This window comes from Zingiber officinale, chromosome 4B (assembly GCF_018446385.1).
Source record: "Zingiber officinale cultivar Zhangliang chromosome 4B, Zo_v1.1, whole genome shotgun sequence".
Classification (NCBI taxonomy): Eukaryota; Viridiplantae; Streptophyta; class Magnoliopsida; order Zingiberales; family Zingiberaceae; genus Zingiber; species Zingiber officinale.
The window spans coordinates 126,900,442-126,926,461 of record NC_055993.1 but is presented as its reverse complement, the minus strand read 5'-3'; the positions used below and the strand labels follow the sequence as shown (position 1 = coordinate 126,926,461).

At 40.8% G+C, this 26,020-nt stretch overlaps 1 protein-coding gene and 1 long non-coding RNA gene across 2 annotated transcripts; both read right to left on the bottom strand.

The window, feature by feature from the left end:
• Window positions 1-3,081: 3,081 nt before the first annotated feature.
• On the bottom strand, window positions 3,082-7,420 carry LOC121976562 (protein SMAX1-like). Its single transcript, XM_042528763.1, has 3 exons — window positions 5,658-7,420; window positions 5,069-5,372; window positions 3,082-4,974 (listed from the first exon to the last, which is right to left on the bottom strand). Exons 1-3 carry the CDS (start codon window positions 6,941-6,943, stop codon window positions 3,367-3,369), a joined length of 3,198 nt encoding a protein of 1,065 aa, XP_042384697.1. The 5' UTR covers window positions 6,944-7,420; the 3' UTR covers window positions 3,082-3,366.
• An 18,011-nt stretch (window positions 7,421-25,431) lies between these two features.
• On the bottom strand, window positions 25,432-25,819 carry LOC121977937. Its single transcript, XR_006111093.1, has 3 exons — window positions 25,779-25,819; window positions 25,585-25,659; window positions 25,432-25,504 (listed from the first exon to the last, which is right to left on the bottom strand). It is a non-coding gene; the product is annotated as an uncharacterized LOC121977937 (long non-coding RNA).
• Window positions 25,820-26,020: the final 201 nt, after the last annotated feature.

The window sequence follows — 26,020 nt, the reverse complement described above, 5'->3', positions numbered from 1 at the left end:
CCCATTTAGGAAGTGACAACCCGCCCGGGCCATGAAGTGAAAGGCACCGAGCTCTATTCAATCGGGATGGTAAAAATAACAAAAGAAAACATGGGTCAAGGGTATTTGACACAACCTAAAAGTCACTGCTACCCCGCTCAGAATCCTAAAGGAATTAGGGGCTAATTGATGGAGAGGTATTTGAAAATATTCTGACACCTCTCTATAAAACTCGGGGACTGGAAATCGAAGCCAATAGTTGATAGGAGAAAAAAGTAAGGTAACCTGGTGGGGGAATGTACTACACTTGATCTGCCTTTGGTATATGGATCTGATAATCTGGTGAGATGCCAAAAGAGAGACGTATCTCAACATGGTGTTCTCCTATCAATGAAGAACGAGCCCACTCATACCAAAAGAAAAGACAATGGCCACCAGCCATAAAGAAAGGACAAGCAACTCAAAAAAGACTTACAGGAAGAGGTTGGGCCCTAAAGCAAGCGAAGGTGGGACACTATAGCGGCGACCAAAGCAGAGACAAAGGTTGAAGATGAATGCACAGGGAAAGTGACACTTGCTCCTCACCGCCTTAATTTAGAGCTTCACTCATCAATCGCAGTTGCTGGATCAAAGATCCGTGAGGGGTGGGATTGTCTCCCCACCATCAGATCAGACGCTAAACTCAAGGCAAATCTCTGGTAATCATTACCCTGATCAAAAGTGATCGTCCCATCTACATCTGACATGACCTCGAAAAAAGATGAGCAACGACACGCCCAATACTTATCCCAACACCTATGATGACACGTGGTGCTAATTGCGCACCACACCTCATTAAAGATGTATCATGCCTCATTTAATGCACATCCTCTCTCCATCACTCGAGTCATGCTCATTAATGCTAGTGATTTAAACCCCGCCAACATGGCATTCTTGAGGTGATCATTAGTTACTTTATGCTTAATCCAATTAGTCATGTTTATACCTCCTTAGATTGGATTTGATAGGAAGACTTGTGATGTGTTGGAATGATGGAGCCTCCACGTGTCTCCTCAAAAGTCATGATATATGCTTATGTGGAGGACAAGAGTCAAGACGAAGATAACTTGACCCAACTGGTTATGCCAAGGTTGTCCTTGTTGGGGTTATAAGGTTGTAAAAATAGTTCTACATTGAAAACACATACGAAAGATCATGAGTTTATAAGAAAAAAATATTGTCATTGGTACGAGGTCTTTTGAATAAAGTCCGAGAGCAAAACCTTGAGGACTTAAGTCCAAAGTGGGCAATATCATACCATTATGTAGATATCTAAATTCTTTTTGATCCTACAATTGGTATTAGAAGGAGGTCGCTCTTCACCAGACTAACCGCTGGAAGAAGCACGAGCCAAAGCCATGATCCAAGATCAAACTATGTGGGTGAAACCTTGAACAAAGTAGGGGAGACCCTATACAGGTCAAGAGTGACCCGATGCTCAAGGGAAAACCCTGAGCACATCAAGAGTGACCCGATATTTGAGAGAGGGTTGTATGGTCCTTTATTTAAGAGGGGATTATTGGGGTTGCAAGGTTACAAATACAGCCTCATATTGAAAATACATGGAAAAGTCATGGGTTCGAGTGCTCCTAGCTTTCTCCCTACCGGCAATGCCAAGGTTATCCCAACCGACTATGCCAAGATTTTCCCGAGCGACTATGATAAGGTCATATGCTCTGGTCCTCCTGATGGTCATTTGGGCATCATCTAAGCATGAGGCACCACTCCTAATTGGGCGACACCACTCCCAATCAAGTGTTCTTGGTCGAATGCTCCTAGCTTTCTCCCGATCGGCTATGTCAAGGTCGTCCCAAGTGACTATGCCAAGGTCATATGCTCTAGTCCTCCTGAACTGAGGATGGCTCCTTCGTGTTGATAAGGAAACCCTAGTGATCTAATGCTCTATTAGATAGGCCCTCCCCCATTTATATTTCATAATTAATATACTTTTAACATTAGTCATCAGTATGTTGAAGATGAAGAGTTAATGGTGTTAATGATAATTATTAATGCACCAAGAAGAGATGTAAAGCCAATAAAAGTGATAAACGATCATTAAGACATACGAGGTAAAAGGTCATTCAAGGTAGCATAAAAGGAAGGAAGAAGCAGGTTTTTTCCATCTTCCCATGAGTTCTTACTTGAGCATCGTAGTGGCAACGTTGGGACATCCAAGCACCATTTTAACTCTCATCTTTAATCTTTGTTATTCTCCGAGCTCTCAGACGACAATGATTTCACCTCTAGGACTCTTGTACGTGGTTCCAACAGTAGCAATTGATATATCTACGACTTTACTGGTGGATCATCCTCAAAGTCTTGGCACAGGATCATCTCGCATTGTGGACAGAAGCAAAAAGGCAATCAATGTAAACACATGAACATGAAGACACAGTGGAGTCGAGTGGAGGTCCTCCCCCTCTTTTAATTCTTCTTAACTAGTCCAGTCTTAATTAAAGTTATGAGTCTTGGCACAGGATCATCTTGCATTGTGGACAGAAGCAAAAAGGCAATCAATGTAAACACATGAACATGAAGACACAGTGGAGTGGAGTAGAATGGAGTGGAGTGGAGGTCCTCCCCCTCTTTTAATTCTTCTTAACTTGTCTAGTCTTAATTAAAGTTATGTGGTCCTCCAATTGCCCATTAATCAGTTGATGGAGAAAATGACAAAAGAGAGGCAATGATTGAAATCCACAGTGTCCTGTTTAAGGATGTCAACTAGCTTAGTTAGTAGATTGTGTAGAAAATCGACATTAACTAACCTTCTTTTTCCTATAATTCCCTTGAAATCCAGTTCTTCACTGAAACTGAAAACTTGGTCTGGGGAAAAACAAGGAATACTTATGACAACGCGTATTGTACATAAAAAGAAAAATTTCTCAAGAAATATACCAGGAAGTGATTGTGCTGTCAACAGCAATCCAACTGTTAGCCGACGACGGAAACAACAGTTACTTGGACCACAGACTGTAAGCTGTTCAGCACTCCCTTCTTACCTGGGACCAAATTAGAACCTTGAAGGCTCTGGAACACCATGAACTAAACAGCAAAATATGAGATGACAGCAAGACAATGATAAGGCCAATTCAATCCATGTTGTATTTTATGTCAGCGATCTTGATACTGTGCCTTACAAAACAAGGAAGAATGAAGAACAAGAAGAATAATGTGGAACAGATTACAATTACTCTTATCGTAATGAATCATATTGGTGTTGGTGTTGAACTTCTCCAGCCTATACCTATGAGTTCCTCTTTGCATATAACCATTATTAACTTGAGAAGGAAATTTTAAGAGGAAACTGTTTTTTTCTTACTAGTATATACATACTGGCCTAAAACGAGTTTACCCGTCGGTGCTTCGTTTGGCCACAATTGTCGGTAACCAATCACTGCTTCTACTTCTAGGCACTTGGTCCCCTTTTATCGTTGATAGCCTGATTACAACAAGCCCATCACGATCGGCCTTCAAGTTGTCTCTTAGTTGCCTCAAGCTAGGAACCAACGTCCTCTCGGCCCAGTCATCAAGAGTTGTGCCGCTGAGCCACAGACCGCCTACTATTCTATTGAGAGAATCATCGTCGATCCTTATTGCTCTTCCCTTGCCCATAATAGCTCTAAATTTGACCGGCACGGACTCAAGGATGCTCTTACGGAGTTGAGCAAAGTCAACCGGCTTGAATGTTACAGCTTTGTCAACTAGCTCAATGAGTTCTGGTGCCAATGAAGATGTTGAACCATTAATAGCAAGCCTGCCCTTGTCATACTCATGCTCAGTGGTGATGTCACTTGAGTTCCGTGATCCTTCCCCGGCATCGGCATCCACCCCAACAGATAAGTTCAGATCAAGTGAAAGGTTAGCACTAACAGCAGACTCCTTTCGTATCTTGATTGGTTGATCAGTATCACAAACCCAGTTTGGATACCGTTTTCCAGGCCGATCCCCAGTTGTAAGCTCCAGTTGCATTCCCCCATAAGCAGAATCTAGGATGGTCTGCTCGTACTGCATGAAGGAATGATACGAGCATCTGAGCTCTTCTGGCAGGCAATCTGCGATAAGAACAAAGATGATACTCCCTAAACTGACCTCCCGGCCATACGAATCAAGTAGACGGCCCCCCTCTATTGCTTGCTTAATTCTACCTTGTATCAGCATGTCTGCTTGATCTATGTTCTCGAGTACAATCATTGAGAAAGGGTTCTTCCGCACTGCTTCCACTATTCGGTCCATCAATGTCTTTCCACGGTAACTTAAATTCGACTCTTCGTCATTGTCAATGGCACTTGAAGCACGACCAAAGTCAATAACCGTAGGACCAGTGCTGAAAACTAACTCAGCTAGAGTGTTAGCCATCTTCTTCTTGCCAACCTTGTCAGGCCCGATGAGAAGAAGCCAAGTATCTCGTTTCATAGCACCTCCCCTCCTCTTTCCATTTCCAGATTTGCATCGCATGACAACATCAACAACAGCTGAAGCAGCTTCCTGTTGCCAATTGACACTCTCTGTGAGCTCTTTGAGTAGCCTCTTAAACATGTCAATGTCAAAACCTCCAGCAATTTCAGCTCTCTGCTGACCAGCCAACATGTTCTGAGTGCACCCATTGAGATCACTGAGGCGCTCCTTCTGTGTTTTCTCCAGCGAACAATTGGAAACATTTGAGCTCCCAAGGACTAGATCGGTCTTTACTGGACTTCCAGGATGGCTGGTTGGCAGTTTTGCTGCACCAGTGTCCTGACTAATTTCTAGTATATGGGATAAGTGGCTTCGCGATGACGTTAACTTGAGCTCAGACGGTGGATGTGGTCTCCGAACACTCAAATTCTTGGACATTGCTGAAGAAAATGGTATCCTAGAGTTGATTGGCATCTGACTATAATTCAGATGAAGTTGGGAACAAGTATCACTCCATCTCTGCAGCAGTTCTTCAGTGTTCTGCTTCCAATCCTCCTCGCACTACATAAGAACATGGTTCTCATTGTTAATATGTCACACACACTACAAAAGCCATATCATTAACATTACGTAGCAAGCGACACTTGATTCAGACCTGAAGAGGAGCAGAGACCTTGGTGCTGCCAACACTACTAAGCTTGGCAACTTGTAACCACTGCGGCAACCCCTCACTCTCATTCGATTTCCCAGAGCATTTCTTGCATTCATCGGCGACATGTTTGGCTAATTCACACTCATAACCCTCCGTGCACACAGGGCATAGGGTTGTTCTTCGAGAAGAGGGATCGGAACTTCCGGGTGGACGTTTCAGGGGAACTGCAGCAGCACTTGCTCCTGTTATACCTTCAGATGCTGTTAGACCCTCTACAGAGTTGCCACTTATGCTACTTGCCCCGAGCCTGTAATTTGAGCCAAATTAGGCAATCCAACTATTGATTCTAAAAAGGCAAAGAAGAATAGAAGATCTACAAGAATACTATTTTTGAGGTTCTTAATTCATTCAGAAGGATCCAAAACAGAAAGGAATCCATAATAGTGAAGAACACAATAAGTTCTGGTAATCAAAAGTGTTGAAATAGGGACGTACTGCTCATCCATGGATTTCCACGTATAGAAACTATGAAACTTAATGCAATCCAAATGTTTCAACTAGTTGATCAGGACGAGGAGAATAAAAATTCAACCTTGGAAACATGTTGTGGAAGGATGATCTCGATGTGATTGGCATGGCTTGAAGATCCCAGTCCATCTCCATTGTTGGGTGGTACACCTGGCACCGGAGGTACGTCGCTGAAGTAGCCACCGCAATTAACCAGAGTCTGCGACTTTCTTCGAACCGCTTCCAAAGCCTGCCCATCTCCGCCACTGCCGCCCTGCCGGCTTCAGGGATGGCTGGCTTTGGTGGCTGGATTGAGCCAGCACTGCTGGGGGTCTCGATGAGCCATTTGAGGTCTCCTAGATCAACAATCACGCCTCGGCCACCACTGCTGATCATGCACTCGATCGAACTGCCAAGCTCCCTGATCTTGCTGGTGATCTGAGAATGGTCGAGGGCGGGGACGGCAGCGGTGATATTCTTGGCGAAGGGGAGAACTTGGGCGTTCCGCAGCGGCGACGAAGCGTCGATTGATGGAATCATCCTGTGGAGCACTTCTCGCAAGACAGCGTCGAGATTGCAGTCTCCGACAAGGACGGGGTTTCTCTTTCTGGATCTGGAGAGGATGTCTAAAACACGCTTCACTTCCTCGCCCCTCGGATGGTCGGTGGCACCTCCGGCAGAAATCAGGGCAGTATTGACGTTGCTGCTCTGGTGCTGGTGGAGGCGGGGATTCAGGTAGGAATTGCGGGAGACGGCGGCGCGGTTGGTGAGAATGTGAAGGGGGGAAGCGGAGGGAATGGGAGAGGCAGTGGCGAGGGAAATAACTGATGCCGCGGGTGCAGCGGTGGCGGTGGAGGAAGAAGGGGATGAGAGGGATTGCTCGACGGCGGCCTTGACAGCGATGGAAGAGAAGCTAGCCTCGCGCATCACGCGGCTGACGGCGGGGTCGTCGAGGATGGACATAAGGAGCTGCTCCAGCTCGACCTTAACGGCGAGGAGCGGCTGTTGCTGCTGCTCGGGGCACCCGCGGCGCTGGTTGGCCTGGGCGCGCTTGAGGGCCGCCATGAGCGCGTTCGAGATTGGAGGCTCGGCGGTCGCGGCGAGACCGGGATTGGCGGCGGAGAGGCGGTCTAGGGCAACGGAGAAACAGAGCTCGAGCGCGCGGCACTGCAGGGGATGGGACGACTGCGGATGCGAGCGGACGCATGCCTGGCGCAGAATCCCGCCGGAGGCGGCCAGGAGGGTCGCCGCGACGTGGAGCGGCGTCGTCTGCCCGTGGCACCGCCGCGCCGCCTCGGCGATGGATTGCGTCAGAACGCCCGATGCCTCCGGTGTCAGCGTCTGCAGGATCGTGCTCAGCCCCGCCCTCATCTCTCCTCTCGCTCTCTATCTCACCCGCTCCACTCGATCTAACTCATCGGAAAGCCTCTTCCAGCCACCAAAATCCCATCTTTCCTAATCCAAAACCACCAAAATTCCCCCCAAAAAGGCAATCTTTTCTTCTTCAAAGCTTCACTCAGCTAGATAATCAATCGATCTCTCCTCCAGATTCAAAAAAAAAAAAAGACGGTGGATTATAATCAGAAGCCAAATAAATCACAGAGAGAGAAGAGAAAAGATCCAATTTTTCTCCTTTTTTTTTTCGGCAGCAAGAGGAAATCGGACTGAGATAAGGAGGAAGAAAAGAGGGGGAATAGAATCTTCTCATCTGCTGCACATTTTTATTCCTCCTTTTTTATTATTCTCTGGAAATGAGATTTGGGTTGTGAGAAACAAAAGCCGTCCTTCACTCCCACACACACAACACACTTCCTCAACTCATCAAAAGTAAAGCGCCCTCTGTCTCTTTTCCACACTTCTGTTTTTTATCTTTTCCCCTCGTTATTTTTTTTTTTTGGCAAAATCAAAAAGCGCCCCCAAATTATATAAACACAAAAGAATACCCTTTTAAAAATAAAAATAAGTATAAGTTAATCGGATCAGCTTATAATTGACTTGTGTTCATGTGCATTGATCCCTGGCTTATTACAATAACTCTTAACATTAGAATTTAGAATTTAACCATTAGAAACTCATTGATAACTACTACTAAGTAGTAATTACAATTTGAACAAAATAACTATTCCATAATTTAAGATTTATGATTGATTTTAATATTTAGAATTTAAACAGTAATAAGACGACTTCTCTCTCGACTTAGTATTTGGCAATCTAGTCGATAATCAAGCGACGTCTCTCCTAACTCAGTACTTGAAGTACTTGATGACTCGACGCTCAGGATTACTTGAAGAGTCTATACTTGAAGTACTCGGCACTTAAAATAGTCAATTGAAATAAGACTCGGGAGAAGATTGTAATCAGAGAAGATCCTCTCAGGATAAAATAGTCTAGTAATTCGATTTAATCTGACAGTATAAAATTATCAACTTAAATCATTCCATAAATAAATAAATTGAAGTCGAATTTATAATTTCAATTTAACAAATTTGCTTCCTATCTCTGTCACAACATTGTCCAACGGTTAATTCGTCCAACAAATATGACGATTCGTACCGATTGTTATTTTTTTTTTCTTTATTCCCATTCAACATGTTTTTTTAATTTTTCAATATTCCAGATGTGTTCCTTCTTTTCAGGGCGATTCATTCCCCGAACTCATAATTCCACGTGCCGGCCTAACTCTTCACTTCCGGTCTGATTCGACGGCCGCCCGCCACTCAAATTTTATTTATTTATTTATTTAATAATTATTTTTCATTATCGGATTTTTTTTATAAAAAAAAGTCCCCTAGTGTTTAGAAGTTAATCATCTGTTAATCGATCAATAGATTAAGATTAGCCATTTAAGTAATACTCTCGCCGACGTGTCGCGCTCTCTTCCTCTGGCACTGTGCGGCCATGAAATTATTTAATACTGAACTCCTTATAATTTTATATAATTAACACTTGGCCTTGAAACCCGTACAATATATAAACATGTATCAACTTTTCAGTCTTCAATCTATAAAATAATACATGTAAACCTTCTTTATATATATATATATTAAGTGATCCATCATGTGTGACATAAAGGGAAGCGTGGGGTTTCTCGGATCACATCTCCTCTAACTACTTAAATTACTTGAGAAAATGTAGATTAGGTTTAAGGTGGATTTTGAAGATTGGTCGGTCGAGCATTTGGTTCGAGCACACTTGTGTTGGTCGAGCCACCGAAGGCATTGTTAACTCACAATCGAAAGATATACTTCACAATTTGTTAGAATATCAATAGGTTATTTTAAATGAAGAACTTCTATATAGGAAAGTAAAGTAGAGTAGGAACAAAGGAAGTCTAATATCTCGCACGACAATGCTTAAATTTAGGCTTTGGGGAGTTGAAAATGAACATAATACTTGTTTTTTTTAATCCACATGATGTGGCGAAGACGGCAAAGGCTACGTGGTGGATCCAAACAAAGTCAACGCAAAGTTAATTGTTAAAAATTATAAATGAGAAATTAAAAGATTTAAGTATCTTTTGGATAGTTAAAGAGTGACATCTTATGAAGAGGTAGTGTGCCTCTTCTCTCACATCCTTATTTCACTCACTGAATTCTTTCCAAGCAAAGCAAGGATTGTATTCCATATTTGTATTGGAGAGTTCGAAAAATCTTCTCCGATTCAGAGGACTTGCGATTTGTAGGGCTGCTATCGCAAGATAAAGTCATTGTTGTTAAAATGTATACTAAAAGTCTAACTTTTTGTATAAATATTTATTTTGAAATAAGAATCACATTGGTCAAATATCTGCATTTAGTTAAATGCAGTTGTTCATTTAATTTATATTGTAAATAACATAATGTGTGGTGTCATACAGAAGATTATGTTATCAGTTCCTTATAAATTATAAATAGAAACTCATAACCAAGATGGATTGGGGCAAACCATTGGAATGGTTGTAGTGTAATTTGATACTAATTTATCTTGACTATAAAATTACACTAATATACTATGTATGTATAGAGCAGAATTATTTGAGGTTGTTCCTTTTATACTAACTGCATAAAAGAACAGAACCTCTGTTATTATGGATGTGCGTACTCTTAATCCCGATATAATAACAAGCACATGTACTTAGTATTTATTTCTTTAATTTATCAAAGGGTGAGATTTATTCGTTAAATCAATAAGCTCGATAAGTTGAGAAATAATATTATTTATATGGTGTGTTATTGATTATAGAAGGAAACTGTGTCCTATTTATTAGGATGATGTTGTCCTCTTGAGGAACTCATAAGGATTGTCATGTAAACCCTGCAGATGGACTTAGTTCCGACATGACAATGAAGTTGAGTGGTACTACTCTTGGAGCTAGATGTTAATTAAGTGAGTTGTCAGTAACTCATTTAATTAATGGACATTCGATATCTTAAACACAGGGAGATTAACGCACTCATGATAAGAAGAAGCTCATAATGTAATATGGGATTAGTGCGGTAATTCAATAATAACTCTTTAGTGGTATGAGTTATTATTGATGAACTTGAGTTGGGTGTTCGGATCGAACACAGGAAGCTCAAGCTCATCAGGAGGTCAAAACTAATTCCTCCTCTTGATCCCTGTTGTAGCCTCTATGTATAAAGTCTCGCATCCACCCAAGTCATCCTTACGGCTAGCCACATCCTTGCTTGGTGCCCAAGCAAGGGGTCGGCCACCCCTTGCTAGGTGCCCAAGCAAGGGGCCGACTAAGATGAGTTTAAAAGTGGGTTTTTAATTTTTTAAATCTTTCTTTTTGTAGTCATCTACAATGTTTTAAAAGAGAGATTTTAAATTTTAAAAAATTTCCTTTTTTGAAGCCATCCACATGGTTTTAAAAGAGAGTTTTAAATTTAAAAAACTTTCCTTTTTGTAGTCATCTACAATGTTTAAAAGGGGGATTTTTAATTTTAAAACTTTCCTTTTGTAGTCATCCACAATAGGAAATTTAAAAGAGAGATTTTAATTGTTGTTAAAATATTTCCTTTTTAGCCATTACCAAGGATTATAAAAGAGGATAGATGATGCCTTAGAGGTGTTAGAGTGTATAGTAAAAATCTAGCTTTTTATATAAACATTTAAGAATCACATTGGTAAAATTATCTACATTTACTGCTAAGTGTAGTTGTTCAATTAATTTATATTATAGATAACATGGTGTGTGGTGTCACACACAGAAGATCGTGTTATCGGTTCTTTGTAAATTATAAACAGTAGCTCACGACTAAGATAGAATGGAACAAACCATTGGAATAGTCGTAGTGTAATTAGGTATTAGTTTATCTTGACTAATAAATTACACTAAGTACACTCCAAGTGTATTGAGTAAGACCATTTAAGGTAAGTTCTTTTTATACTGATTTAATAAAAGAACAAGACATTAGTTATTATGGAAGTGTGTGCTCTTAATCCTAATATAATAACAAACACATATATTTAGTATTTATTTCTTTGACTTATCAATGGGTGAGATTTAGCTCGATAAATCAAGAAGCCCGATAAGTTGGGAAATGATATTACTTATAGTGTGTGTTGTTGATTATAGAAGGAAACTGTGTCCTAGTAATTTAGGTTGAGAATGTCCCCAAGAGGAGCTCATAAGGATTGTCATGTTAAACCCTGCAGGTGGACTTAGTCCGACATGACGATCAGATTGAGTGGTACTACTCTTGGACTAAGATATTAATTAAGTGAGTTGTCAGTAACTCATTTAATTAGTGGGCATTCGACATCTTAAACACAGGGAGACTAACACACTCATAATAAGAAGGAGCCCAAAACGTAATTTGGGATTGGTGCGGTAGTTCAATAATAATTCTTTAGTGGTATGAATTATTATTGATGAAACTAAGTTGAGTGTTCGGGGCAAACACAGGAAGCTTAATTTCATCGGGAGACCAAAACCAATTCCTCCTCTTGGTCCCTATCGTAGCCTCTTGTATATAGAGATTTATATCCACCCATACCCACCTTCTTACCCACCTTAAGGTGGCCGGCCAAGCCTAGCTTGGAGCCCAAGCTAGGGCCGGCCAAACCAAGGTGTGAGGTGGTCGGCCCTAGCTTGAGTCCAAGCTTGGTGTGGCCGGCCATAATTAATTAAAAGGATTTTATTTTTTAAAAATTTTTCTTATGTGGATTCCATGGTTTTAAAAGAGAGTTTAAAATTTAAATCTTTCCTTTTATAGCTTTCTACAAAGGATTAAGAAAAGATTTGATATCTTTCCTTGTTTGTAGATTGATAGGAAGATTTTAATTTTGATAAAACTTTCCTTTTTTATAACCATGTTCATGTTTTTAAAAGAGAGTTTAAAATTTAAATCTTTCCTTTTATATCTTTTTACAAAGAATTAAGAAAAGATTTGATATCTTTCCTTATTTGTAGATTGATAGGAAGATTTTAATTTTGATAAAACTTTCCTTTTTTGTAACCATGTTCATGATTTTAAAAGAGAGTTTTAAAATTAAATATTTCCTTTTATAAGTTTCTACAAAAGATTAAGAAAAGATTTGATATCTTTCCTTATTTATAGATTAAAAGAAGATTTTAATTTTAGAGAAAACTTTCTTTTTTGAAAATCATCCACATGTTTAAAAGAAAGATTTTAATTTATAAAATTACCTTTTATAACCCACCATGAAGGGAAAAATTATTAGAATTTTTTTTTATAAATTTCCGGAAATAAATTAGGAAATTTTAATTCTTGTGTGAATTAAACTTTCCTTGTTTGGAGCTTATAGGTGGCCGGCCATGTTAATAATGAAAAGGAAATTGTTTTTTAATTAAATAAATTTTATTTTTCATGGAAAAGGAATTAAGGAAGTTTTTTATTTAAATTTCCTTATTTGCCAAGACCAAGGATTATAAAAGAGGGGGTAGAGGTGGCTTCAAAAAATAGATGACTCTATTCTATTTCTTGCTCTCTTTTCCTCCTTGGTGGTGGTCGGCCCTATTGCTTTTCCCTCTTCTTTTTCTTTCTTCTTCATTGACCGGACCTCATCATCTCTTGGAGCTTGAAGGTGCCCGGGTTCTAGCTTGGAGAAGAAGGAGAGAAAGGAAGCATCCCTTTGGAGCTTGGTGGTGGTGGTCGAACCTCATCTATTCTTGGAGTACTTGTGTAATGCCCGAAAATTCTCGAAAATTATTTTAGAAATATTCTATGAATTTTCTGGAATTTTAGGATATTTTTATGGAATTTTTAGAGTAGCGGAAGTAGCAAAAACAAATGGAGTCGTAAAAGGGTCTAGGCGAGTATTGAACTCAGGACCTATCGGGTCCGATAACCTTTAGATAGCTCTAGTAACCAAGTGAACCCAATAGGGTCGTGCTGAAAGGAAAGGGGAACAATTATATTTATATTTGAGTTGGGCTGAATTACCCACTTAATATAAATAGGGAAGAATTAAGTGAAGAGTTATTTTTAACGTAACTCTCCTCTCCCTCAAAAAACCCTTACACGCCGACCCCTTCTCCTCTTCTTCTCTCGGTGCCAACCAAAAGCACGCCTAGGGTTCCATCCCTAGGGTCATAGGAGGACTTTCTAGTGACGACTCCGACACGAGGACGCTCCTCTCCGCGAGAGGAACACGTAGACGCAAGGAGATCGTCGAGAAGATCGTCTCCACCGGAAAATTAGCGACTAGATTCGTAAGAAAACTAGCGCAGGAGGTAAGAAACCCCTCACCTGCAGTATAAGTAGCTTCCGTGTGAATTTTATGCTTCAGTTTAGTAGTATGTAGATTTTCGGCACAAAGGATGTGAATTAGCGCATACCAAGTGTTCGATTAAATTATTAGCACAGTTAAAATGCAACTTAAGCATTTTACTAGCTTAGCTAAATGCGATAGAAGCATTCATTGAGTATGTTTAACTTTAGTACAGCTTATATGGGACTACGGTCCAATGGGTGGGCTCCCACAGTCGCCTCTAGGTTCAGATAACCTAGCTCTAGGTTCAGATAACCTAGAAATAGCAATATAAGAAGAACTCAGCTATAATCAGTATTTTATTTTAGCAGTGGCACTGTACTGGATTAGATATCCATTGGGTTGGGCTCCCACAGTCGTCCCTAGGCTTAGATAACCTAGTAAACCCTACTAAATTAGGGACTTGCAAACTCGGGTCTAGTTAGGGATGCGCGCATAGCAAGTACAGTTGCCGGGCCCAAACAGCAACATGATTATTATTTTAATCTATTTATGGTAAATAGTTTTCAAAACTCACAAATCAGTTGTGTATACAGTTTAAATTCAGTTCTAATGTAGTTTTAGTTTCAGCTCAGTTCATGATTCAGCTTAGTTTCCATTACTGATACATGTGATAGCTCTATGATTAGTTTTGGTTTCTATGTTGTATGATATCATGCCATTCTTTTACCTGTTCAGTATATATTTCAAATAGCATGTTTTAAAAACATAAATTGCATCGTATGCATGTTTTAGTGAGGTAGATGGTTTCTTACTAAGCGTAAAGCTTACAGATACTTCTTTCCTTATACTGCAGATAAAGGTAAAGGAAAGATAGACTAGCGGAGGCTGGAGGACAATGCGATGGAGATGTGTGTGGAAGGAACCTGGAATAAAGATCTTGGAGAAATTAGCAAACTAAGACTTTAGTTTTATATAGTGTTATTTTCCGCATTTTCTGGTTATTTAATGCCTTGAATCGTGAAAGACTTGCTTAGATTGTTAGTACTTATGCTCATAATCCTAGTTATGTGTTATTGGTATGTTTTCCAGTTATTTTAGAACTTGTGTTTGTGAGTTTGGCACGAAACAGTGCTGAAATCAGAGTTTATTGCAAAATCAGAAACCCCAATCGATCAGTGGATCGATTGGGGGCCTCAATCGATCAGTGGATCGATTGGGAGCCTGGTTCCGCGAATAGTAAGCTTCTGGATTGATCAGCCGATCGATCCAGTCGCATTCTGTCGCGAACAGTAAGCTCCTGGATCGATCAGCCGATCGATCCAGTCGCATTCTGTCACGAACAGAGAGTTTAGGGATCGATCGTTCGATCGATCGGGGAAATCGCTCCCACGAACAGAGAGCTCTGGAATCGATCAATGGATCGATTGGCCAGTCTGGATCGATCAGCCGATCGATCCAGAATATTAACCCGAGCACAGTAGCCATCTGAATCGATCCATGGATCGATTCAACAGCTTGCAATCGATTGAGTTCAATCTGGATCGATTGGGAAGCTGAGTTTCGACCAAGAGACCTTGTAGTTCAGCTCCTTGACCATAGGGGATGCAGGATATGCCATGTATACCTTAGATTCCATCCCTTAGCACATGTAGAATAAAGAAATGGTATTAGTTTAGCAAAGTTTTAAATTAATCTAGTTTTCCGCACCTAGACTTAGTGATGGTCATGGAGATAGCTTAGCACAGCATAATGTGACGGTCCGGCCTTACAGCCTAGCCAGTAGAAGGCGGTATCAGAGCAAAGTTCCATACTTCCTACACACACATCAGCATTGAACCTGCAGCTTCCAAGTAAGAATACCTCTCACTTTGTTATGTTTATTGCTTTCATGTTTGTAGATAACTAAAGTATGCTTAGTTGTGATAGTAACTAACATGATAGTGATAGTAGTTATATACACATGATGCTTTAGTTATGTATGTCCTTTGTTCATTTAGAAATGGCACGAGGACGCCCAGCTAGAAGGGCACCAGCTACTGAGCCCCAGCATGAGGCAGGCAGTTCAGTGCCTCCCCCAGACCTTACAGCAGTAGTGGCTCGGTTACAGCGGCTCGGACAGCAGCCAGTGAGGATGCCACCAAGGCTTCCGGCGACTCCCTGGGTGTGGAAGACGGCGAGGGTGTCGTCGATCGTTCTGAGGAAGGGGGAGCGCTTGTGGAGGTCATCACGGTGAACCATGGGATGCTACTGAAGAGCACCCTTAGGATGCCCGCTGAAGGTTGAACCAGTCTTATTCACACTGAAATGCACTCACAATTAATTGATTAATCAGAGACATGCATGCGTACTTGAAATTAATGGAGAAGGATGTTACAGTTACCAATGACAGGGGTGATGTAGATGAGCCCGATGATCATGCCTTGGACAACGCCGATGACGGAGGGCTTGGTGAACATGACATGTCGAGGAAGAGACACACAAGCATACTAGTCACCGTGCAGAGATGCGTGTTCAAAATGGCGATGGAGGCATCGATGTTGGTCGAGTATGGCCCGCTGCCATTGAACCATGTCCAACCCATCCAAAGCAATCCGGCGCCGGTGAGGGTTAACAAAATGTTATTGGGCAGGAACCTCTCCTCGCCAAATCCAGCCCGACCGAGGACCAGCCAACCTAGTTATCCCAAATGTGCTACTTGTGGGAAATTTCACCCGGAGTTTGCAAGGCACACGAGGATGCTTTGAATGTGGACGGGGAAGGGCATATGGCTAAGCAATGCCGAACAAGACAAGTCTTCCTCAACCACAATCGATGCAGCACAGCTACATCAGATGCAGGCCGTGTTAGATGGTCCACACATCAGCCAGGGCAGACTAGAAGCCCCTCCAGCTATAACGAATGCAAGGATCTACTCCTTAACCAGAGAAGATGTAGCGAATGCCTTGATAGTTGTTACAGGTCAGATTAGTATTTTACAGCAAAGTACAACTGTCTTATTCGATACTAGGGCAACCCATTCTTATGTATCTAGGGCATTTTCTAAAAAGTTAGCGATACCTCCAGAGGTACTCCGTAGTCAGTTTTTGACGACCCTACCTTCAGGAGAAATTATGGCATCCACACACTGGCTCAGAGCAGTGTCAGTCATTATACCAGACAGAGAACTCTTTTGTGATCTGATAGTGCTAGATATGACTGATTATGATGTCATCCTTGGAATGGACTTCCTGATCAGATATGGTGCCTCTATAGAGTACCGTAAACAGAAAGTCGTATTCCAACCTGAAGCAGAAGTGCAATTCGAGTACATCGGAGAACAAAAGAGAAAGGCCAAGAAATTTCTCTCAGCTCTGAAGGCACAGAAATTAATGGATTCAGGATGTACGGGATTTTTAGCGCATGTAGTCAATGCCAGTCAGGACAAGGACCAACGACTAGCGGTCGAGTCGTATGTGACTACCCAGTGAGTCTTCCTAAAGAGTTACGAGCCTAGCACCGAGGGAGATTGAATTCGAGATAGAACTGGTCCGGCACAAATATCTCCAAAGCACCTTATCGCATGGCTCCAGTAGAGCTGAAGGAACTGGGAGCAATTCTGAGGCTTGGACAATTCACATCGCCTAGTCACTCACCATGGGGAGCGCCTGTATTGTTCGTGAAGAAGAAGGACGGGAGCATGCGCCTATGCATAGACTACCGGGCACTGAACCAAGTCACCATCAAGAACAGGTATCCTCTTCCCAGAATAGATGACATGTTTGATCAGCTAAAGGGAGCAGCAATGTTCTCTAAGATAGACCTTATATCATGTTATCATCAGGTGAAAGTTAAAGAAGGAGATATACCCAAGACAGCATTCAGGACTAGATACGGACACTACGAGTTCGTAGTAATGCCCTTTGGCGTGACAAATGCTCCAGCTACTTTCATGGACCTCATGAACCGAGTATTCAGGGACTACCTAGATAGATTTGTTATTGTGTTTATCGATGACATCCTTATCTATTCAGGAACTCAGGAAGAACACGCAGAGCACCTGAGAATAGTATTGCAGAACTTTCAGCAGAACCAGCTGTACGCCAAGTTCACGAAATGTGAATTTTGGTTAGATCAGGTGTCCTTCCTGGGTCACATCATCTCAAAGGATGGTATCATGGTAGACCCCAGTAAAATAGAAGCTATGAGTAACTGGAAAAGACCCAAGAACGCCAGTGAGATCAGGAGCTTTTTGGGACTAGCAGGTTATTACAGAAAGTTTGTAGAGGATTTCTCCAGAATAGCCTCCCCACTGACAGCTCTTACCAGAAAGAACAGAAAATTTCAGTGGTTAGAGGACTGTGAGAACAGCTTCAGCGAGTTAAAAAGGAGATTGACCAGTGCACCTATTTTGACTCTACCAGAAAACACAGATAGCTTTGACATTTACAGTGACACCTCTAAATTGGGACTAGGAGCAGTACTGATGCAAGAAGGTAAGGTGATCACCTATGCCTCCAGACAACTTAAGGAATATGAGAAGAATTACCCTACTCATGACCTTGAGCTTGCAGCATTAGTGTTCGCTCTCAAAATTTGGAGACATTACTTGTATGGAGCTCAGTGCAGAGTGTATACAGATCATCAGAGTCTGAAGTACTTCTTCATTTGAATATGCGACAGCGTAGATGGCTAGAGCTGGTCAAAGATTATGACATAGATATCCTCTACCACCCAGGAAAAACCAATAAGGTAGCAGACGCACTTAGCAGAAAGTCCAGTGCTACCTTACTATCCCTAGCAGCCATGTCACCGCCCCTACAGAAAGAGATCATAGATTTTGGTCTCGAACTTGTAGTGGGACAGCTCTCTACTATGACATTAGCATCTAACCTGCTTGGTGACATCCAAACAGCTCAGGAACAGGATCCTGAAATTCAGAAAATCAAGCAAGGGTTAGCAGAATCAGAAAGTAGAGAATTCAGAGTGTCCGATAGTGGGATATTGTACTTCGGTGACAGACTCTGTGTTCCAGATCAGGAGGAATTAAAGAGGAATATTTTAGACGAGGCTCACAGGACTCCTTATGCGATACATCCAGGTTCCACCAAGATGTACCAAGATCTAAAGAAACGTTTTTGGTGGCCCGGGATGAAAAGAGACATCGTTAGATATGTTAGCACATGTCTGACCTATCAGAGGGTCAAGGCAGAACATCAGAGACCAGGAGGAGTTTTGCAGCCCATCCAGATCCCAGAATGGAAGTGGGAAGACATTTCTATGGATTTCATAGTGGGCTTACCTAGAACCACGAATGGTTTCGATGCCATCTGGGTAATAGTCGAGGTTGACTAAATCAGCCCACTTCTTAGCTATCAGGATATCCTACTCCATGGAGCAGCTAGCTCAGTTGTATCTCAAGGAGATCGTCAGACTACATGGAGTCCCACGGACCATTATTTCAAACAGAGATAGTAGGTTCACCTCTCACTTCTGGGAGTGTGTACAGACAGCATTGGGCACCAAGTTAAAGTTCAGCACAGCTTTTCATCCCCAGACAGATGGTCAGACGGAGCGAGTAAATCAGGTACTCGAAGATATGCTCCGAGCATGTGCCCTAGACTACAAGGGAAGTTGGTGCAAATATCTGAGTTTAGCAGAATTTGCATACAACAACAGCTATCAGGACACTATCGGCATGGCACCTTATGAGGCTCTCTATGGGCGGAGGTTTAGATCTCCAATCTGCTAGTATGAGAGTGGTGAACAGAAAGAACTAGAACTTCAGACAGATCTAGTAGCAGATACCACAGCAGCTATACAGCAGATCCGTCAGAGGATAGAGACAGCTCAGAGCCGCCAGAAAAGTTATGCTGATAGTTTTCAGTTGGGGATTCAGTGTTCCTCAGAGTAGCTCCCATGAAGGGAGTAATGCGTTTTGGGAAGAAGGGCAAATTAATTCCCAGATATGTGGGACCATACCTTATCACTAGAAGAGTTGGCAATGTAGCATATGAGCTAGAGCTACCACAGGAGATGTCAGCCATCCATAATGTATTTCATGTCTCTATGCTGAAGAAGCATATCCCAGATGCCACCCAGGTGATTGAGCCCCAGTCGGTACCAGTCCGCGAAGACCTCAGCTATGGCAGTCGGCCTATTCAGATAATAGACCGAGCCGTTAAGAAATTGCGGAACAAGGAGGTACCATTAGTAAAAGTTATTTGGCAAAATCACACAGCAGAAGAGGCAACTTGGGAGACAGAAGCTATTATGAGACAGAAGTACCCAGAGTTATTCTAAGTTCGAGGACGAACTTTTTATAAGGTATGGGGGATTGTAATGTCCGAAAATTCTTGAAAATTATTTTAGAAATATTCTATGATTTTTCTAGAATTTTAGGATATTTTTATGGCATTTTTAGAGTAGCGGAAGTAGCAAAAACAAATGGAGTCGTAAAAGGGTCTAGGCGAGTATTGAACCCGGGACCTATCGGGTCCGATAACCTTTAGATAGCTCTAGTAACCAAGTGAACCCAGCAGGACTGTGCTGAAAGGAAAGGGGAACAATTATATTTATATTTGAGTTGGGCTGAATTACCCACTTAATATAAATAGGGAAGAATTAAATGAAGAGTTATTTTTAACGTAACTCTCCTCTCCCTCAAAAAAACCCTTACACGCCGACCCCTTCTCCTCTTCTTCTCTCGGCGCCAACCACAAGCACGCCTAGGGTTCCATCCCTAGGGCCATAGGAGGACTTTCTGGCGACGACTCTGACACGAGGACGCTCCTCTCCACGAGAGGAACACGTAGACGCAAGGAGATCGTCGAGAAGATCGTCTCCACCGAAAAATTAGCGACTAGATTCGTAAGAAAACTAGCGCAGGAGGTAAGAAACCCCTCACCTGTAGTATAAGTAGCTTCCATGTGAATTTTATGCTTCAGTTTAGTAGTATGTAGATTTTCGGCACAAAGGATGTGAATTAGCACATACCAAGTGTTCAATTAAATTATTAGCACGGTTAAAATGCAACTTAAGCATTTTACTAACTTAGCTAAATGCGATAGAAGCATTCATTCAGTATGTTTAACTTTAGTACAGCTTACATGGGACTATGGTCCAATGGGTGGGCTCCCACAGTCGCCTCTAGGTTCAGATAACCTAGCTCTAAGTTCAGATAACTTAGAAATAGCAATATAAGAAGAACTCAACTATAATCAGTATTTTATTTTAGCAGTGGCACTGTACTGGATTAGATATCCATTAGGTTGGGTTCCCACAGTCATCCCTAGGTTTAGATAACCTAGTAAACCCTACTAAATTCGGGACTTGCAAACTCGGGTCTAGTTAGGGATGCGCGCATAGCAAGTACAGTTGTCGGGCCCAAACAGCAGCATGATTATTATTTTAATCTATTTATGGTAAATAGTTTTCAAAACTCACAAATCAGTTGTGTATACAGTTTAAATTCAGTTCTAATGTAGTTTTAGTTTCAGCTCAGTTCATGATTCAGCTTAGTTTCCATTACTGGTACATGTGATAGCTCTATGATTAGTTTTGGTTTCTATGTTGTATGATATCATGCCATGCTTTTACCTGTTCAGTATATATTTCAAATAGCATGTTTTAAAAACATAAATTGCATCGTATGCATGTTTTAGTGAGGTAGATGGTTTCTTACTAAGCGTAAAGCTTACAGATACTTCTTTCCTTATACTGCAGATAAAGGTAAAGGAAAGATGGACTAGCGGAGGCTGGAGGACAATGCGATGGAGATGTGTGTGGAAGGAACCTGGAATAAAGATCTTGGAGAAATTAGCAAACTAAGACTTTAGTTTTATATAGTGTTATTTTCCGCATTTTCTGGTTATTTAATGCCTTGAATCGTGAAAGACTTGCTTAGATTGTTAGTACTTATGCTCATAATCCTAGTTATGTGTTATTGGTATGTTTTCCAGTTATTTTATAACTTGTGTATGTGAGTTTGGCTTGAAACAGTGCTGAAATCAGAGTTTGTTGCGAAATCAGAAACCCCAATCGATCAGTGGATCGATTGGGAGCCTGGTTTCGCGAATAGTAAGCTTCTGGATCGATCAGCCAATCGATCCAGTCGCATTCTATCGCGAATAGTAAGCTCCTGGATCTATCAGCCGATCGATCCAGTCACATTCTGTCGCGAACAGAGAGTTTGGGGATCGATCGTTCGATCGATCGGGGAAATCGCTCCCGCGAACAGAGAGCTCTGGAATCGATCAATGGATCGATTGGCCAGTCTGGATCGATCAGCCGATCGATCCAGAATATTAACCCGAGCACAGTAGCCATCTGAATCGATCCATGGATCGATTCAACAGCTTGCAATCGATTGAGTTCAATCTGGATCGATTGGGAAGCTGGGTTTCGACCAAGAGACCTTGTAGTTCAGCTCCTTGACCATAGGGGATGCAGGATATGCCATGTATACCTTAGATTGCATCCCTTAGCACATGTAGAATAAAGAAATGGTATTAGTTTAGCAAAGTTTTAAATTAATCCAGTTTTCCGCACCTAGACTTAGTGATGATCATGGAGATAGCTTAATTAGCACAGCATAATGTGACGGTCCGGCCTTATAGCCTAGCCAGTAGAAGGCGGGTCGTTACAACTTGTGGTGGTCGAACCTTGCAAGGAGAAGAAGGCTTTGGGATCGTTGCCCACACAACGTCCGGGATAAGAAGAAGAATACGGTAGAAGATCAAAAGGTCGTTGCATACAAAGGAAGGTATAACTAGTAATTATTTTCCGCATCATACTAGTTTTTCTTTTGTATGAATTCCAAACACAAGAGGCATCAGATTCTAGTTTTTCGAATTGTAATTCAAGTTTGTGTTTTTCTTTGTTTTTCGAATTTGTGATTCGATGGTTCTTTTTGGTTAAACCTAGAGTTATATAAGGAAATTAAATATTAGCTTTCCTTAAAAAGCTTTGTCTAGGCGGTGGTGGATGCTTCCATACCCAAGAAGGCCATGTGCCTCGCCATGTAGTCATGGAAGTCAATTTTGGAAATTAATATTTAATTGAATTTATAACATAGGCTGATTTGGATCAATAGTGTTAAGTTCCGCTTGCGATCCAAGTCTAAACCATCACTACAACAAAAACCTTCATAGACATCGGTTTTCCACCGGTGTCTATTTCATTTTCGACCGATGTCTATGGAGTCGATGTTAAAAGTCTGTCATTTTAGACATCGGATTAAAACCGGTGTAGTATCACTTAACGACACCGGTCTTCGAATCGGTTATTAACCGGTGTAGTATCACTTAACGACACTGTTTCATCAACGGTGTAAAACCGATGTAATATTAGTTAATAACACCGATTTTGCAGCGGTGGAAAATCGATGTAATATCAGTATTTTTTAACAGTACAAATTTGATTTCCGAAATAGTAACAAAAAAATACACAAATATTCACAAATTACACAAATATTCTTCATTCAACATTATCCATAAAATACACAAATATTTACAAATTACATAAATATTCTTCTTACAACAGTATCCATAAAATACACAAACATTCTTTTTACATCAAAAGCTAATAGATATCATAATCAAGGTAGAACATTCTTTTAACAACACATCAAAGTAGAACCGCACATCAAATGTAATCTAGCATGCATTCAGCCCGCTCGAACCGCACTTCATCAATTTCAACTCTGGAGTACTTGAGATTTGTAAACTGTAAAAACACATAAATAATATATTAGTAAACCAAGACCAAAAATCATAGTTGAAAAAGTAGTAAGAGCACCAGGTAACAAGATGACTAATTTGAATGCTTAAAAAGAGACATATTCATCATTTATCTCAACCACATCAATGCTTACTTCAATGCTTGCAATAAGGATCTTCAGTATTTCACAAGGTATCAGAAAGTTGAATTAACCATCAAATGATAAAAGAATCACATTGTCAGCTGATGCTGTTAGAATGCAAATACAACCAAAAGGAAAGGTTTCGAACATAAAAAAAAAAATGTTAGTCATGCCAAGACTGAGATCACTCATCTATCTATCATTTCAACCTAATAAATTAGTTACTTTGGTTTTGCAAAGTCTCCCAATTGTGTAGGAACCTCAGTAGCTTTTATCCCAAGTTCAGAGAAGAAGAATAATAATGAGGAAAATCAATTTCTGTATTTACAACACTATTTTGATGTTAAATGTTGTTAACATGTTTGTTTAACGTTGTTGTCTCCTTGTTTAGGAGCATTCTTCATAGCCCGCATGAATTTTTAAACAAAATCATGTCTAGTACTATTTTTCATTTTTCTTATTGATGGAATTGAACCCAAATCCATCGCTAAGAATTAATTTGTCTCTGGAGCACAAAAAATTATGAATTTTCATAACCTCAATCAAAGCATTAGTTTGCTTTTTGTTCTAGCATCTAAAGCAAAAGAAAGTACATAAAGGAGAGAGGATAAGGAATAACCATGACAAGAAACCAGGAAAATATATAATAACAGTAGTCCTTCAAAGACAATGAAAATCAAGCAACTAACTTAAATCTGAAGGTGATGCGTAAGTTCGAAAATCTTAATAAAATACTTTGAGTGAGGCCATATTGATAACAGGTAGTCGAAGATTGTAAACCTCAAATTTCATTCTCATGCTCTGATGAATCAAGGTATAGCAAGATTTTAATATTTACGAACTACTAAACAAAAATATCATGAGGAAGAATCTATAGAAGTACCTGGACAACATGAGAAAATTCATTAAGGAATGCATTTTGTGTGGCTAGGGACAGATGACTGCAAGCCAAAACCTCCAGCATATGCTTGATAGCCAAATCAAGAACTCCAATAAAAGAATACCATGTAAGTAAATGGAAGGAGATAAGGTCAAAAGCATCAAAGATAAATGCACAAATATATAAACAAAGCATAGAGAACCTTCCAACATTGTAGTGAACATGATTAGATATATAACTCCAACCATTTTCTCTGTAAACGAAGAGTGCATTCCTGTAAGCTCGAATCGCATGTTGTCTCTACATTTTACAGAATGAATGTTTTACAATTAGCACATAAAATTTTGAACATGCTTTAAATATCTGAGACACAAGTTTCAATATGAAGATAAATTTGACATGCAATCGAGTACCTGATCAGAAATGTAGTAACGGTTTCCAGACGAAACAAGATGAAAACCATACTTGCGTAACATTGGTGGGATGGAAAGCAAATAGTAGTAGGATGCTTGTTCAAGCAATCGACTTGCCAAAATAATTATCTAGTTTTGTGATCTCGTAACAGCAAACTCATGCATGTAAAATGGAAATTGTTAGCGTTGATGGCAAAGTCTGATGGAATGATGACTTATGGACTTGCAACAATACAACAAAGAATAGTGAACATATATATACCAGTCGTGAAGGCATACTCAGCCGATGTCGTATCCTTTTCCCAGTCCTTCAATCTGTGTATCTACCCAAGAGAAGATTATCAATGCAAACTGGATACTGCAACAGCTAAACTAAATCATCCTCAGGCAATGCTATGGAATTATTCAGAATGATACATAATGTAATCCACTACTCTGTCACTGCAGATTCACCTTTGCTCTTCCAAGGACCATTATAAGAGCACTATTTACCACATGAAACACAGCCAAAAAGAAGATCAGAATGTGCAACTGGTGCAAGCCTGTGGCAGTAATCAGTTGCTCCTTTTCCTACAAGTGATCGCAACTGAACATTTTAGTGAAAGCTTCTTAGATTTTGTTTACAATAGATTATTTTCAACCAAACAATCTGAGAATTGGAAGTTGTTGTGCACTACTCACTGAGGGACATTCAACCACTGAACCACCAGCAGCTAAAATCCTGCGCTTCAGGTGTGACTCCGTCAGCACCAGCGCGAGCAGCCGCCTTTTATTTCCGCCAGCCTTTGGCACGCAGATTTTCGTGATCTGGTCCTGACTAAACGTCAACAGCAAGGAGATGAAGTCGAGAATCATCAACTCTGCGAAAACCACAATGGATCACAGAGTTACAGTAATTCATCTATTCCGGATACCATGCACGTCGAAAGAGTGCTCCAATTTAGGTATGAACTTTCTGGTTTTACCGGCTTTCACCTTCTCAAGAACTTCAAAAAGAGTTCTCTTTTGCCTCTTGATAAACCACTGACAACGAAGTCAAATTCTGGAAATTAATAGCAGGCACTCACAAAACTTCGAGTTTCTGAAGAAGTCCAATTGATTCTGGAATAACCCCAGAAAGGTTATTGCTGTCAAGCAGTCTGAATGCAAACAACAAGTTAGTATGCAGAGAGCCTATTACAAGGAAGCTTCAGGTGGCAATAGAGCTGATATATCTTACATATGTTTAACATTCATGCTAGAGCTGAAAAGGCTCAGTGGAATTGGACCTGAGAGATGATTCTTGTTCAAGTGTCTGATAAGAACATATTTCATCATCGTTAATTCTTCACCGCGTAAGTTTTTTTTTGATCATGCATGGAAAACTGAGGTGATTGTTTGCCAGGTCTAGCCATACGAGGTCGGCAAGCGTACCCAGGGATGCAGGTATTCTACCAGTAAAATGGTTTGCATTTAATGATCTATGACATAGGTTTGAATCATTAGACTTCTGTTCCTCAGCTAGCAAAAATAGTAAGACAGTGGAAATTACATCCTAACACGGTCTGGAGCTGGGATAGATTGCCTAGTTCAATAGGAATAGTACCACTGAACTTGCAACCAATCAGTATCCTGAGAAGCAGTAAAAAATGTTGATCAAGCCATAGTTTGATTTT